The 14,864-nt window shown below is 51.6% G+C and overlaps 3 protein-coding genes across 3 annotated transcripts; 1 reads left to right on the forward strand and 2 right to left on the reverse strand.

Moving 5' to 3' along the window:
- Positions 1 to 2,239: 2,239 nt before the first annotated feature.
- NCLIV_010890 (putative protein phosphatase 2C) lies at positions 2,240 to 4,100 on the reverse strand (the record flags this gene model as incomplete). The annotated part of the gene is made up of 3 exons (XM_003880605.1): positions 2,240 to 2,380; positions 2,512 to 2,686; positions 2,800 to 4,100. The coding sequence occupies 3 exons, from the start codon at positions 4,098 to 4,100 to the stop codon at positions 2,240 to 2,242; spliced, it is 1,617 nt and encodes a 538-aa protein (XP_003880654.1).
- Positions 4,101 to 7,357: 3,257 nt separating this feature from the next.
- Positions 7,358 to 10,639, forward strand: NCLIV_010900 (hypothetical protein; the record flags this gene model as incomplete). The annotated part of the gene is made up of 4 exons (XM_003880606.1): positions 7,358 to 7,684; positions 8,536 to 9,302; positions 9,360 to 9,851; positions 10,612 to 10,639. The coding sequence occupies 4 exons, from the start codon at positions 7,358 to 7,360 to the stop codon at positions 10,637 to 10,639; spliced, it is 1,614 nt and encodes a 537-aa protein (XP_003880655.1).
- Positions 10,640 to 13,309: 2,670 nt separating this feature from the next.
- Positions 13,310 to 14,320, reverse strand: NCLIV_010910 (conserved hypothetical protein; the record flags this gene model as incomplete). Its single annotated transcript, XM_003880607.1, has 1 exon — positions 13,310 to 14,320. The coding sequence occupies one exon, from the start codon at positions 14,318 to 14,320 to the stop codon at positions 13,310 to 13,312; it is 1,011 nt and encodes a 336-aa protein (XP_003880656.1).
- Between the last annotated feature and the right edge of the window lie 544 nt (positions 14,321 to 14,864).

Raw genomic sequence — 14,864 nt, forward strand, 5'->3', positions numbered from 1 at the left:
CACCTCTTGTTCTCGATCTCCGGCTGCGGTAACCGGAAGACGGTCAAGATCAGAAGGGGGGGTGACTAAAAAAACTGGGCCTCCCCGACTCCGCCATCCCAAGTCTCTGTAAGAAGCCCCGAAACTTTCGAGACGTCAATTTCCTAGTGGAAGCTCGACAGTATCACGAGGACCTCATTAACCTGTAGACGGGCACACGGTGGCAGAAAAAACGTGACGGAGGAAAAGGCCCAGAGATTCTACCCTGGTGACTGGTCCGACCTTTAGCCGGTAGTAGTGCCAGCCACGCTCCTCCGAAATGAAGAATTGGGTTAGTACCCTAGCGGTACACCGCAGTCGATGTACAACTTAGGAATTACAGTTTTTATGCTATCGACGACAGCAAGACGCCTGAAGGCAGAACGTGCGCTCTCGAATGAAGAGAAGCCACGCCTACCGTAATACGGAACAAAGCATGGAAGGCAACCCCAAGAAAAATAGTGGGACTACCATCTCTCAAGGGAAAAATAAAATAATCGTAAAGAGGCAGAGGAGATACCCAGAAACTTTTGCGTGACCAACAGTCATTTAAGGTGCAGCAACGCCGGTCTCCCTACTAAGATGTGGCCCAGTTCCCGTGGAGAGGTGATGGGTCGTGCAAACCGCCGTGGCCCGCGCGATCCCGTCGGCCGGTGCCAGGAAGAAGGCAGGCGAGCTAGCTGCTGCGGACAGTGAATAACTTCACAAAAACAGTGAGAATGAATGGTCAAAATGGAATCAACTTTCACTTGGGTCTGTGGGAAAGCGCCAGAAAAACAAAGCGACCATAGCGGGGATAGCTGACTGGACAATGGGATGGAGGGGCACAGCACCCCGGATGCGACGTCCAGTCACGGAGACCCAGCCTTGTTGCAGCCCCTGGGGCATGAGCAGGCAAGATTAACGCTGCGAAATTTTGTTCGCTAAATAATTCGGAACTCGACCGGAACCCCCTCCCCTCCCCCCCTGTCAATGCAACATATCAGATGCCGTAGTTTCCTCGGGGCTCTCCATTATTTTCTCACGTACGTGGGTAATTCAGCAGTTCAGGTCTCCAATGGCGGGAGAGCAACCGTCTACCTACTATCGGTGTGCTCTGCTTTTAAGGTAATCTGCGCCAGTGAATCACTTGCGCAACTTCATGCCACGCCTATTCTCGTAATGGTTCTGAGACAGTAGGATTCCAGATGCAGTAACATCGTTGGGGAGACCATACAAAACGCCCGTTCCGCAGCTTAAAAAAGTCTCTCCCCGGCGCGTCCCAGTCCCAGGGGCACACTGAACGGGAGGCAGTTCGACGTTTCTCTGAATATATCCATTTCTAGTTCTTCTAGTTTTTTACGCGGTACGAAAGCTTACCCTAGTTCTGATGTTCTATTGAATCACAAAGGTTTACGGAGCTGTAGGTGCACGCTGAATTTATTGTTTATCTTCACAATAGAGTAGCGGCAGTCTTCCCCTAATACCGGCGCGTACTACCTCATCACATTCCATTCAGACACGTTATGGCTGTGTGAAAGTAACGACGGAAGTTCTACACCTTTCAAAAGGGGTTTAAAAACGCGATGTGTTTACAGTCGTAACCCTTCACGTCACGTCTGCGGGCGATCCTATCGTTCCATACCGCTGTCTCTGGGTACGACGGACTTTTTCTTTAGCCCCTGATACCATCGCATTCTTCTGGAGTGCAAAAAAACGGGACTCTATTGCGATGCAAAAGGCGACTTCAAGTGAGAACCAGAATGTCCATTACTATAATCAGAGATTCTAGGCTGGTCCGCATCGGAACTACGCAGGGGGCTCCGCCGAGTGAAACCCCTACCTACTGCGTAGAAGCATACGCTTGAACAAGGGAGCTACACTGCCCCCTCCACACCTTGTCCCTTTTCCTGGAAAGTGAACAAAAGCCACCCAGATTAGCTCGTGCGCGGTCACAAACAAGAAAATGTGCTATGCAGCTGTCCGATTATGAATACAGGACCGAGTTACGCGTAAGCGGCTATGTCCTACCGCCGTCGATGTGAAAATTCTGCTTCGAGGAGGACAGTTCCCAAATCGAAAGAAGTTATTTCTTGCCTCGCGCTCCTCAACAACACCGATAAGGGCACGTCTACGAATTCAAACTTTCCTTTGACCCTCAAAGAACCTTTTACCTGGGGGCGTAAATGCATAAAAGTGCTGTCACGCACTAAGGAACTCCCCCGTTTGTCTCACCCGCGTATCAGCTCCACCGCGGATGCCTTTCTTCGGTAGGAGGGAAGAGATGAATTATCTGAACGGTAATGTCGTCAACAGAATGACCGTCCTGCTCTAACCAGCGCTTCCAAGCTTCTCGGCTGAGCTCTTCAGCAGCTTCGTCAGCCTGCCGCCACAGAAGAAACAAAAGTGCTACACACGGAGACGGTTATTTATACTTAAATCTGACCAAACAAAGCAAAACTGATTCATGCCAGGGCGACTAGTGAGCACCTAAATTTGTAAATCAGAACATACCTGATATATGCTATAGCGGCTGACGATCTCAACCACTTCATCCGGAGTCATGAATTCCCATACACCATCCGTGCACATGATCACGACTTCATCCCGATCCTCTAGCAGATCAATGTCGGACACATCTGGTTCTGGAGTCACTCCGGCGCAGTGGCCCATTGAATCGCCGATGGATCTGCGCACAAGAAAAAGGCACATTCCGCGAACTGAGCTTTCAACCCCCATCAAATCAACCATCAAATGGAGAGTACGGAAACAGAAACAACGTCCCGCGTGGTGGGTCCTTACCGTGACATGGCAAGCCCCGGGTAGTTCTTGCCTTTCAGAAACACACGATGAGGAATATGGCCGGTGGGGCGTCGCACTTCTCCCCCGTTCCTCTCTATTCGCGCTCGTTCCACAGGATCATCTGGTTTGTGGTCTTTCGTCACACAGTCTGCAACAAGTCTTCCTTGCTGGTTCCGCCGGGCTAGAACAACCCTGGAATCTCCCACATGGGCGAAGAATAGTTTGCGTTCTTGTCGCCGATGCAAAACGACAGAAGCAGTTGACCCGCTAGATGCACTGTCGAATTTCTGAGCCTCAGAAGCGTCCTTTAACATGGAATTCACTTGAACAAAAGCGCGGTGTAGCGCTACCTTCGGATCACTCGTAACCATGTATTCGTGGATGATATTCGGTAGGTGCCACTGCACAAAATTTGCCACCAAATGACCTCCAGGGCCATGCCCGTCAAACACACCATACAGACCCCATTCGTCGCACTGATATGCAAAAAAGTCATCCTGATTGAAGAAACCCTTCTTCAGACCCTTTCTACACGACGTTGCGATCCCCAACTCCACAAACAGTGCCGCAGATACTTCTCCGTTCAACAAGAGACGAGCTTTCTCCTGATAAGGACGCTCCTTCTTGCTAGTGAGCTTTCCAGCTGCTGCAGCACGACGACACTCATGATGTGATCCTTGCTTTTGATGCCTTCTGCTGGGCACGCCATCCGGACTGCGGTTTTCATTTAGTGAGAGCGCCGATCGGCCTGGAGACGATCTAATTCTGTCGCGGGCATCTTCGCTTCCGAATGAGACCTTTCCCGGGGTCCTACCTGCCGTCAAAGCTAGTATATCGGTATCAACTACGGCTCCAGCTGCCTTTCCCTTTACCGGAGCAGACGATAACTCGTGACGCACGACCTCATTCGAATCTCTTAGCGAATCTTGTGAGTCAGAAGCTGGTGATATCAACACGCTGGCGTTCGCAACTGTGCCACTCCCACGCTTTTCTGCCATCCCTGTGACCGAGCGGGACAACTGCTGGTCAGAGTTCTTCGAGGTTGGTCTGTCGCAAAAGTTTACCAAATCCCCTGTTTGTCCAGTGAACTGCTGCACCGTGGGAGATGCTTCCCGTCCGGCCTCGGATTTGACTTTCTCAGGGGGCACACAGGGACGGGAATCATGGTTGAGCGTCTGACTCCCATCCCACTCTGTCGTACCATACTTTTGAGTCGAAGCGCTCGACCGTTTTGTCAATGAAGCAAGAACACGAGCGGCACCTGGGACATGAAACGACCGGCGGATCTGCAGATGCGGCATTGAGAGCACTGCAGGAATTTTGTTGACAGCAACCGCACGATTCTCGGCCCAGAGTGAATAACAGCTAAAGACAAGGAAAGATAGTGCACCGCCAGGGTTCTTATGCACGTCCGACAACACGTATGCATGATACCACCTCCGGGTGAATAACTCGTGACAGTTAGACCTCACAAAACAGCTCTGTACTGTATGCGTTCACACCACATCCGACTCCATCAATTGCCACGCGCTAACATTGCGCCAGTGGGAACGGCGTTGCACCATTTTGAATCCCATGAACGTTTGCCAGCGACAGGCAAAACGCTGTCCCTACCAGAATGACATCCGCGTCAGTCAAGTGTGCAGCTGCAAACACAAGCATGGTGGTCGCGTCGTGCATGCCAGTTGAAGGCGATGCGACGGCCATCGGATTGAATTAGATCTATCAAGCGACAAAACTAGCACAGCCCAGGGATTCTGAATCTGCCCACGATTTGAACAGGAAATGGCTCGTTTCACAGAAGTGGTTTGGTTAGCCACTCGGCTAACACTAGTCACATCGAAGGCGACACACACAATCTGTCGCTTCCGGAAAAAGCAATTCACGTAGCACGGCATTTGATACGTAATGCTGGAGCTGACCTTTCTGCTGTAGTTGGCCGAACACGAGACGGGGTGGTAACGGGTCGACCTCAAAGGCGCCAAAACACATCAATACACGGAAAAATCCTTTAGCGACGTAGCAAACAGCCAGTACTCGCACACAATACGCTCATGGAAAAAGGAAAAGAAATCGATGCGTGAACTTATCTGTTGACTACATCGGTGTTGCGTCGGAGGTTCCGCATGCAACTGAGCCAGCTACTGAGGACCAGTGGCCCCCTTCCTCCGGTGAAAAAGGTAGCCGATGGACCGGATTACCTGAGAAGCGCCTTTGTACAGCCTCTAGTGGCGCACACCCCACTGAACCTGGTGAGTCTGCCTCACCGCTAGCTACCGGATGTGGACTACGGATAGTCAAAATGCGTATTTGATTCTTTCTCCGCAGAACTCATGTTCTACCGGGGGCACTCACACTTCTGTATTTTGGAGTGCCGGACTTTGTGAGTGACGTCGCCCAGTTCTTTGACGCTACTGCGGCAGCAGTGGCAAACCCAACCCCTCGTTGTGGAGTAGTTAACCCCCAATGTCGTTTCTGTCATAGTGTAAGTACAGAACTACCATGCCCTCGCCAGTGAGGAGGCACGCGAAAACGATGAGGGAGCAGCTTTGCGGATAACATATACCACTGGCGCGTGGGCACGGGCGAGTTAAGAAATTCTATCGCTGAGAAACTGAGAACAAACCGTCATGATGGCGGTACCTACGCTAAGAAACGTTGTCACCTGGTGGTTGTGTTTCACTGTAGCTTTGTACGTAACACATGCCGAAGCCGGATTTCAATTCCCCGACCTCACCACTCACCCCATTAAACAACACGCTATTCCAGTGGAAGAATTCTTTCCGATCAACCGGTAAGCGATGATACATTTTCAACTATCCTGCCCGCATCGCTGGTAATGCCCTTTTTTCAGTCCCGGTGAAACTGATGAAGGCGCAGCAAGCGCGAGTAAAGCGGGTTCGAGTAGCAGAGGAACAAAAGGCGCCCCTGGAGATGACGAGGAAGTAGCATCGCCCATGCGTTCTGGGTTCAGGCAGTTACCCACAATGCGGGGTTTTGTTTATTTATTTTCTGCAATTTGCTTCATCCTCTCCCTCCGCGGACTGAGCACTCCAGAGACCGCGAAGAGAGGAAACATACTGGGGTAAGAAAACGCCGATTAAGTCGTGGCCTTGCCGCTCAGCGGAACGGATGTGCTGTAGGATGACAGGCATGGGAGCAGCCATTCTTATCACGTTTTTAACAGAGGGTTTCGGGAGACACTACATAGCCTTCTTCTTGACGATAGCACCAGCAACAGCCGTCGGCCTCTACATCGCGCAATCTGTCAACATGGTACAGATGCCCCAACTGGTTGCATTGTTCCACAGTTTTGTGGGTTTGGCCGCTATGCTGGTACGTGCCTTCGAGTCAACTTGCTGGCGACCACGGAAGATTTACGTTTCAAATTTACATTTCAACAGGTCGGTGTTTCAAGCTTTCACGCAGGCCCTGGCGAAAATGGTGAAAATATAACTCGTTCGGCGGAAATCGTTTTTGGGGAGTTCATAGCTGCGGTCACCTTCACCGGCTCACGTTAGCGTTGTGCTCTTCTTTTCTGCCTTCTGATTTCTGGACAAAATAGATTTCAGTCGCTGCGGCCGCTAAACTGCACGAACTCATGGACCCGAAGTCGCTGAAGATCCCCGGCAGACATCCGATAAACGTCCTAACAATATCAGGAGTCGCTGTTCTAGGAATCACCTTCTCCGCAACCGGGGACCCCGATACCAAACTTATTTGCTTGTGAGTTGGGAATACTTCAGAAAACCAGTTTTTTACACACCTAAGTCTCAATCCTTCGCAGGTACACGCTGATAATGTTGAGCCTCTGGCTTGGCTTTCACCTAGTGGCTTCCATTGGCGGTGCTGATATGCCAGTGGTGATCAGCATGCTGAATTCCTACTCGGGATTCGCTACTGCAGCGAGGTGAACTCTCATGCTGACGCGATCCTACGTGAATCGAAACGAAGTGAATCGTGTCGTAGTGGTTTCATGCTGGATAACAATTTGCTGATCATCGCGGGATCCCTCATTGGATCGTCTGGCGCAATCTTGTCGTATATCATGTGGTAGGTGGCATGTTTTGTTTTTAAGACGGAAGGAGTTCCATAGCAAATGCCTTGGAAGCCGTGGCATGAACCGCGATTTGTGGAGTGTAGTCCTTGGAGGATGGGAAGAAGCTGTTGCAGAAGGAGTAACCGGAATCGAGGGAGTGGTCAGGGAAATCAGCCCTGACTCGGTGAGCGACACAACGGAAACCGTGGTGTGGGCGTGTTCGTAGCACTGTAATGCGTCAGGCGGCAGAAGAGGTTCTCGTTGCGAAAAAAGTGCTCATAGTGCCTGGATACGGGATGGCGGTTAGCCGATGCCAGTCCGATGTAGCGGATATTACTCAGGTAACCACGATCACAAGACACGAGGAAGAAGTGACCTTGATGCTGCATACCAGATCCTTTTATCTCGAGGTGTGGAGGTTGAATTTGGCATCCATCCAGTCGCGGGGCGAATGCCAGGTAGGAGAGTGCGAACGTTCGGGCAAGTCAGAGAGACATGAGGAGTTCTCTCGCAGGTCACATGAACGTGCTACTTGCTGAGGCAGATGTGCCATACCGCATCGTGAAAGAAATGTCAGAAGTTAACAAGCAGATGTCGGAATACGATGTAGCTATTGTGGTTGGGGCGAACGATACTGTAAATCCAGCCTCATTAGAGCCTAGCACAAAAATCTACGGAATGCCAGTGATCGAGGTCTGGAAGGCAAAACGAGTTATCGTCCTGAAACGATCACTTGCCCCTGGCTACGCCGCTATCGACAACCCTTTGTTCTTTCTCGACAACACGAGGATGCTTTTCGGAAATGCAAAGGATACAACCGCCGCGATATTTGCTAGTCTGAGCCAGGTTAGTTTCGGGAATGGTAAAGCACAGAGACAAACGCCAGCCTGCTATCATTTCAGCGAGCTGCATTTGTTGGGAAAAGCGATGTTTTCCTTGATCTTGAGGCGGGTGCACGTGCACTAGAGGAAGGCCGCCGCGAGACGCTGCCCACTACATGGCCAAGCCCCAAAAGATCTGTCGGTGTCCTGAAGGATACGAATGGGCGTGGAACTCCACTAGTGTCGTTGGCGCCACGGTTCGTGAAGAGACTTCGGAAACAGGCTTTCAGGTGCTGTCTCTTGCCTGTGAGGTAGATCATCGTTACATTCGAGACTCCTTTTCATTCAGGGTCATCGTTGAAGCCGGAGCGGGAGCAGAAGCAAGCTTTTCAGATGACGATTATCTGGTAACTGGAAATTCGTTGTTCGTTGACTGCAGTGAGCATATGCTCGATTAAACTGCAGAAAGCTGGAGCGGAAATCGTGCCAAACGCTGACACAGTGATAAGCAAAAGTGATGTAATACTGAAGGTCTCAGTCCCTTCTGAAGATCTTATACGTCGAATCCCACGCGGCAAAGTCCTTATCAGCCATGTTTTCCCAGGACAGTAAGTCATTGTTCGAACTGGTTGATGGCTTGAGTCGTGAGCACACGCCACCACTCAGGAACGCACCACTTCTGGAGTTAATGGCTTCTCAAGGATTGACAGGCAAGTGCATTACGGTCAAACAACTTCTGATTCGGTGACGCTTGCCGTCAGTGCTAGCCGTTGATGAGGTTCCAAGAATTACGAGAGCCCAGAATGTCGATGTTAAGTAAGGGTACCAGCGCATCGTCTCTTACCACGCATCCTGTGCAGCTGAATCTCTCTTCAGATCTTCAATGCAGGGGCTGCAGGTGAAACACCACACTTAGCAGGGGGCGCCGCTACCTTCTCGTACTTAACAGATCTTGGATTGCTTCAGGGCTATAGGGCAGTGCTGGAGGCGTTCGCTGCATTCCCTCGACTAAGCAAAGCGTCTATCACTGCCGCTGGTGAGTTTGACAGCAACAACCGTATCGAGAGCAGCGTGGAAGAACGCTTGACTCCAGGTCGGGTTGACGCGGCCAGAGTGCTAGTGCTAGGAGCGGGTGTTGCGGGGCTTCAAGCAATATCAACTGCTCACGGCCTTCAAGCTCAAGTCTTCGCTTACGATGTTCGATCAGCGACACGCGAAGAAGTTGAATCGTGCGGCGGGACTTTCCTTTCAGTAGAAGTCGTCAGTGAAACATTTATTCATGTGCTGCTTTTCCTTCGTAACTTGCCGCAATATCAGGAGGAGGAGGGGGAAGTCGAGGGCGGCTATGCGAGGGAGATGGGCGAAGCACATGAAAGGGCACAAAAAAAGATGCTTTCCCGAGTCGTGCCCAACGTTGATGTCATTATCTGTACGGCAGCGATCCACGGGAAGCCGTCGCCGAAGCTGATTTCTAATGATATGCTTGCGGGGATGCGCCCCGGATCGGTTGTTATTGACCTTGCGACAGAGTTTGGCGATCGGAGAAGCGGATGGGGAGGAAATGTCGAAGGTTCTCCCACCGATGGGGAAACACAGGTTCATGGAGTTACTGTTATGGGAAGATCCCATATAGAGACACACATGTAAGGTAATTGTTAACCCTGTGACTACGAAGACTTTTCACGCGCCTTTGTGTGCAGGCCTACCCAAGCATCGGAACTGTTTTCCATGAACATGTCAAACCTGTTGGAGGAGCTTGGTGGGGGAGATAACTTCCGGATAGATCTGACCAACGAGGTCATCCAGGGATTGTGCTGCGTCCACGAAGGAAGTGAGCTTGAAAGGCTACATCATACGCGTTATATCAACGATGAACGGTATGACTTGGACAGGAGTTTCATGGGCTCCGCCGCAGCCTCTGCCACGGCGCCCACCTACACCATCGGCGCGCTTTTCACCCCGGATGCCTCCGAAGGAATTGTCCTTGGTCGACCAGCTGCTGACGTCCGATGCTTTCTTCGCAATGACCCTTGTTTTCACGGCGGCATTTGCGGGACTCCTGGGAGGTTAGACAACATGATACAAAAGTGGTTGCCTCACAGAATCGTTGTCGTTGTTCCAGTTACTCTGAACGCCGTGGAGCTAAAGCATTTCACACTGTTTGCGCTGTCCCTGATAGTGGGGTACTACAGGTCAGTACTCTGCTTCTGCTCGTTACCACGAGATGTCTTCTATTTCAATTCTTCTTCGATCAGTGTATGGTCCGTGACACCAGCCCTTCACACTCCTCTGATGAGCGTCACAAACGCGGTTAGCAACGACGGAAGCCTTCGCCGGAGAGTTCGCTCATACATCATAATATTTGCAGCTGTCTGGAGTCATCATCATCGGTTCAATGCTGGGTGAGTTCCTCACGGAAAGCCATCTTTCATCCTTAACTTGAACCGGCGGACTGGTGCAGAATACGGACCATCTATAACCAGCGCATCTGCAATCTGCGCCCTGTGTGCGACGTTTCTATCTTCACTCAACATTGCGGGTAGGTGCCCTCTGGCAGATATGTTGAAACAGTTCTTTGCATATAGCTTGGAATTGCCTCAGGAGGATTTTATGTCACTCAGCGCATGCTGCAAATGTTTCAGATTGCATAAGCCAGTCGTTTGCATATGCATGAACACCATTGTGAAGGTCCTCCATGCACGCAGGGATTGACAAGGAGGATGCAACAGAACGGTTATTTGCGCGGTGACACAACAGTCTAGAGCGGCATGCGCCACAAACTGACTGCAACTACAATTCAAATCAGTACAGTGAACCCTTAAATTGGCGCGCAGCGCATACAGAATTCCCTGAACTCCTGTATATAATGGCGTAGTTCTGCCTCGTGTGCGGAAGAGTTTCGTAGGCACGTGCAGCGTAGACATGCAACAACCTGGGTGTACTCGTCTGCAGTGCAATTGGCACGAATGGCCCTCATTAACAGCACGCTTTCATTCTGCAGACAAAACCTGTTGAAGCAACACACACATGAGGCACATCACCGAGATGCTGACGCTCGACAAACACTGTCGAGCTGACAACGTGTGGAGAGATCGGCATGTCGAACGTGTGGATGGTCCTCACCTCTGTGTCTCTGTAAGCCGCTCGGTGTTTCCTTGGTTGCCAACAATGTTGAACGGTCGGGGATCCCAACTATCTGCCGCTGGAGATATGAATGTGATATAGATCATCAGAAGGCGACAAAGTACTTCGGGCACGTAGCAAATGCAGTGCATACCCAACTCGACAAATAGCTGCCGAATCAGGGCGATACCTGAAATTCAAGCCGGACAACGCACGATGAGGAGTCGTAAGGCTGCAATAATTACAGGGTGAAGTTGATGCGCCGACCGTTCGCAGTAAAAGCCCCCATACTTGCCTTCAGTGATTGCAACCGGTGTGAGTGATTCAACTCCTCGTAGACCAATCTTCATTAAATCCTTTGCGATGTAAATGACAGCGATCTTCGCTCGTCTGACAACCGCTTGAAAGTGCCACATACAAGTTGCGAGACATGTGGGCTCGTGCCCCAGGGTGACAATGCACATGTTCGTGACAAACTGCAGTCTACAAGGAGTTTGGAACACACACACGCACACGCACACAAATTAATTCCAGGACTCGCTGTACATCTCACACAAAAGAATGCTTGCAGTCCGCTGCTCTGCCCTTGTCGACGGTCACTTACTCCGAAAGAAAACTGCTCTCTGTGGGGTCCGGAAAAAGGACTTCAAAAGCGGATACCACCGCCGACATGTACGCCTCCACACAGGTGGGTATTTCGTTACAGATGGGGAAGCCATCGTGAATTGCCTACACCAAGAAGAGAAGAGCACAGGGGGGATGATAATTGCAGTTCACCGCGCAACTCCACTCCACCCCATCACTATGTCAACTGGCGATATCAGCAAAATGCGACAACGTACCCGCAGCAAGGGAGAATGGAATGCCAAGGCATCTGAAGACACACATACTACACGTTTAACAATGAAATCAGTCTGGGGTTCTACCAGGAAGGATACAGTCTTTTGTTGCACGTTAGGACACACGGTTCCCTGCAAGACATGTCCTGGATCTTACCGTTGCATTCAGGAAAGGAGCTCACCTGAGGGCGACAGGAGTGTGCTGGAGATGGAAAAGCATATCCATCCTAAGCGACGAACATGTGCTGGACGGGGGAAATTCAAAGGACAAGGACAAGACAAATGGAGAGACGCTTCACATGTTTCGTTTTTATCTAACACGAGGAAATACTTTGGGTGGTCACCGTTTTTGTGAGATGCTTACGTTGCGGGATGTCAACAAGGCGAAGGAGAATTGGAATCGTTAGTCTTGAGTAATCGGTGGTTTCGTGTTCCTGAAAACCGGGAGCGCCAGAGAGTGAACAGGGTGTCGTAACAGAGAATACATCAAAAACGCTTGTGGTCACTGCAGATGGTCCCTTATTGTTTGCAACTGCCTTACCGCTAAAGAACGTAGGAGCTCGAGAAAGACGCGGGCAACAAACCAGCTTAGAAGCATTGCACCTGTATCTCCAAGGTGGCTAGCAAAATCATACGTTGTTCTTCTATCCTGTGTGGTCGCTTGACCGAGAGTATTACGGGGAAACGCGGCCGCGTGCCGCACCACGTTCTCGTAATCTAAGCCATCCGGAAGGCATTTGACTCCTGTAGAAATAGGCAGCACTCCGCAGATAGAGAGCAACGTGACTGCTAGCACAGCAAGCTCTTGCATAGACCATCCTGACACTGATGACCCCAAGCGACCAGTGTACTATGTACAACGTGACTGTAGAGGAATGATGCAGCCGAGAAAAACGGATCCCGACGAGCCGTCTTCGAAACGAAACGTACCGGAAATTTTGTCTCGAAAGAAGTCTGGCGTAGTTTCTGTTTGAGCCGCTGCCACGTCGACAGCAAGCTCGAGGGGCAGCATTTGCCTCCTGTGTGGACACCTGGATCCGTCAAACGCTCGAGGCAGCTGTTTGCAGCTCAGGAGCAGAGAGCAAGTCCGACAGATTAAACGTGTACGGATGCCTTCTGTCAGAAACGGCTGACGTATCGTCGGTGGGAGTGAAGAGGAGACAGCGGGTGTCGCTGCATCGCGCAGAGCTTGAAGAATTTCTACAAACACAGCATCAGACAATGTGCAGCACGGCCATCCGAGGAATGTTGAACGAACAAATTCGGCCGCCACTGCCTCACTGACAATTCCGCCTTTTTGGTTCCAGCAGCCTACCGGCACTGAGAGAGATGACTCTTGAACTACGCCATGCATCGAGAAGGGGGAAATCAACTTTGGCCGTTGATGCAGATTCACTACCTCCTAGTGATTGAAGCGGAACCAGCAGCGCCTGCAAGCAATATACGAAAAGACCCCACATATACTGTGGCATGCGGAGGGAATTTTAGGTGATCGCCATGAACATCGTGTATGCGTGTGGCTCGGCCACGTAACGAAAGCACTCAAGTCAAAAGAGACCTACACAGCGCATTCGAACGTCAAGTCGGCTTCACACAGACAGTCACGCTCCTCACTCGCGCGACTCTCATATGTTTCGCACAGTCTACGGATCAAACCCGCTCCAAGAGGAAGGGCGATGTTCCTGACGCTACATCAGAGCGGTGGCGAAGCTGTCCTGACTTGCCTCAATAAGAGCGGCTACACGCAAGACGGCATCGCGAATCGAGCGTTCGGGGGTGATTCGTTGCTTGTTTGGTAATTCGGGCTTGTTAAAGCCTGGGCTGAAGGTGCCAGCAACTTTTGCGACTCCGTCGTCGAAGACGAGCTCGTATCCTTCCATGGACGACGGCAGGAGGCGTTCGTACGGCTTAGTTCGGTTGCTTGCGCCCACTAAATCTTCTGGCTTCCATAGCATGTTGGGAGGTGTGCAAATGCCAATCACTTTCTCTACAAGGTCTGTTTCAAACTCCTCGACCGGAGCCCGATAGCGCTCAGTATCCGTAGACTCAGCCGCATCCAGAATTACCGCACGAACAAGCTTTAGACTAGCAAGCAATCCTTTCTCGTACAGCTCTGTTTGCTCTTTTTGATGCTTATCTGAGGTTGTGTCTCTCGTTTCCACGCCAGAAGGCGCGCTTAACAAGCACCCTGGCGTTTGTCCGGGTGGCGGTCGCGCAGCAGCAGCGACGAAGTGTGCGACGCTGCAGAGAAGAGATGGAAGATTGACAAAGACAAGAGAAAGACCTGCGCGGTGTCTCGCACGCGAAACACATTCTTCGGCGGTTTCTCCAGATGCTTCCACGCCACCGTCGTCTGCTGGAGGCGGCTGTCGCCTTTCGAGGGCCTTGTCCAACGAAGACGCGTCGCGCCGAGCAGCCGAGAGACGCCTCTCCATTGCGTCCCGAGTCTGCTTTAGAAGCGCAGCACAAGAATCGAGACCTCTGCCGCCTTGAGACGGCGACGCGAGTACGGATTCAATGGCAGCCAAAAGTCCTGAAAACAAATCCCACAGACAGCTCGGGAAGGAACGTGGAGCGCGCGGGTGTCTATTCTTGAACTGAGCAAGGTCAAAAGCACTCGGGTTGCGCCCGGCCGCAGGCTCCCCGCCGAATGCGCAGTCCGCGTCTGTCAGTTCCAAGCGCGTGGATATCCTGTCCATCGCACCTGGAATTTTGGTGAACCACGGTGCTCTACTTTAGAGTGACGACCGATGCGGAGAAACACAGGAAGAATGAATTCTGCAGTGAACCAGGCAGGAGCGCGTCGGAGCTGAAAGGGCTTTACTGACGAGTGCACCTGCATGCCCAATGCACTGTTCTGAGTTAGCTGTACCTGCGAATGGACACTTGGTGTCAGCTCTAAAGCACTCCATACAGCTATGCACGTAATGGATACACGCTTCGCCACACACACACACACACTCGTTAGCGCTGGCTCTGGCTCTCCACCTTCGCACTTGCCCCGAAGCGAGGCAACGAAAAGAACGCACCGTCCAGCGCCTGTTCAATGTCTGCGACGGCCTCCCAACCGGCTCTAATCGCCTCCGCAGAATTGTCTGACCAGTGAGCGCGTTCTTCCCCGGCTGCATCAGAGACGCCTGCGTTCCCGTCGTCGCACAGCACCGCGTGTGATCCGTCCCCGGTGTCTGCGCAGCACGGCTCTTTGCCCTCTGTTTCCCAGAAAGTAACCACCGCGTGCAGGAG

This window comes from Neospora caninum, chromosome IV (genome assembly GCF_000208865.1).
Source record: "Neospora caninum Liverpool complete genome, chromosome IV".
Taxonomy (NCBI): domain Eukaryota; phylum Apicomplexa; class Conoidasida; order Eucoccidiorida; family Sarcocystidae; genus Neospora; species Neospora caninum.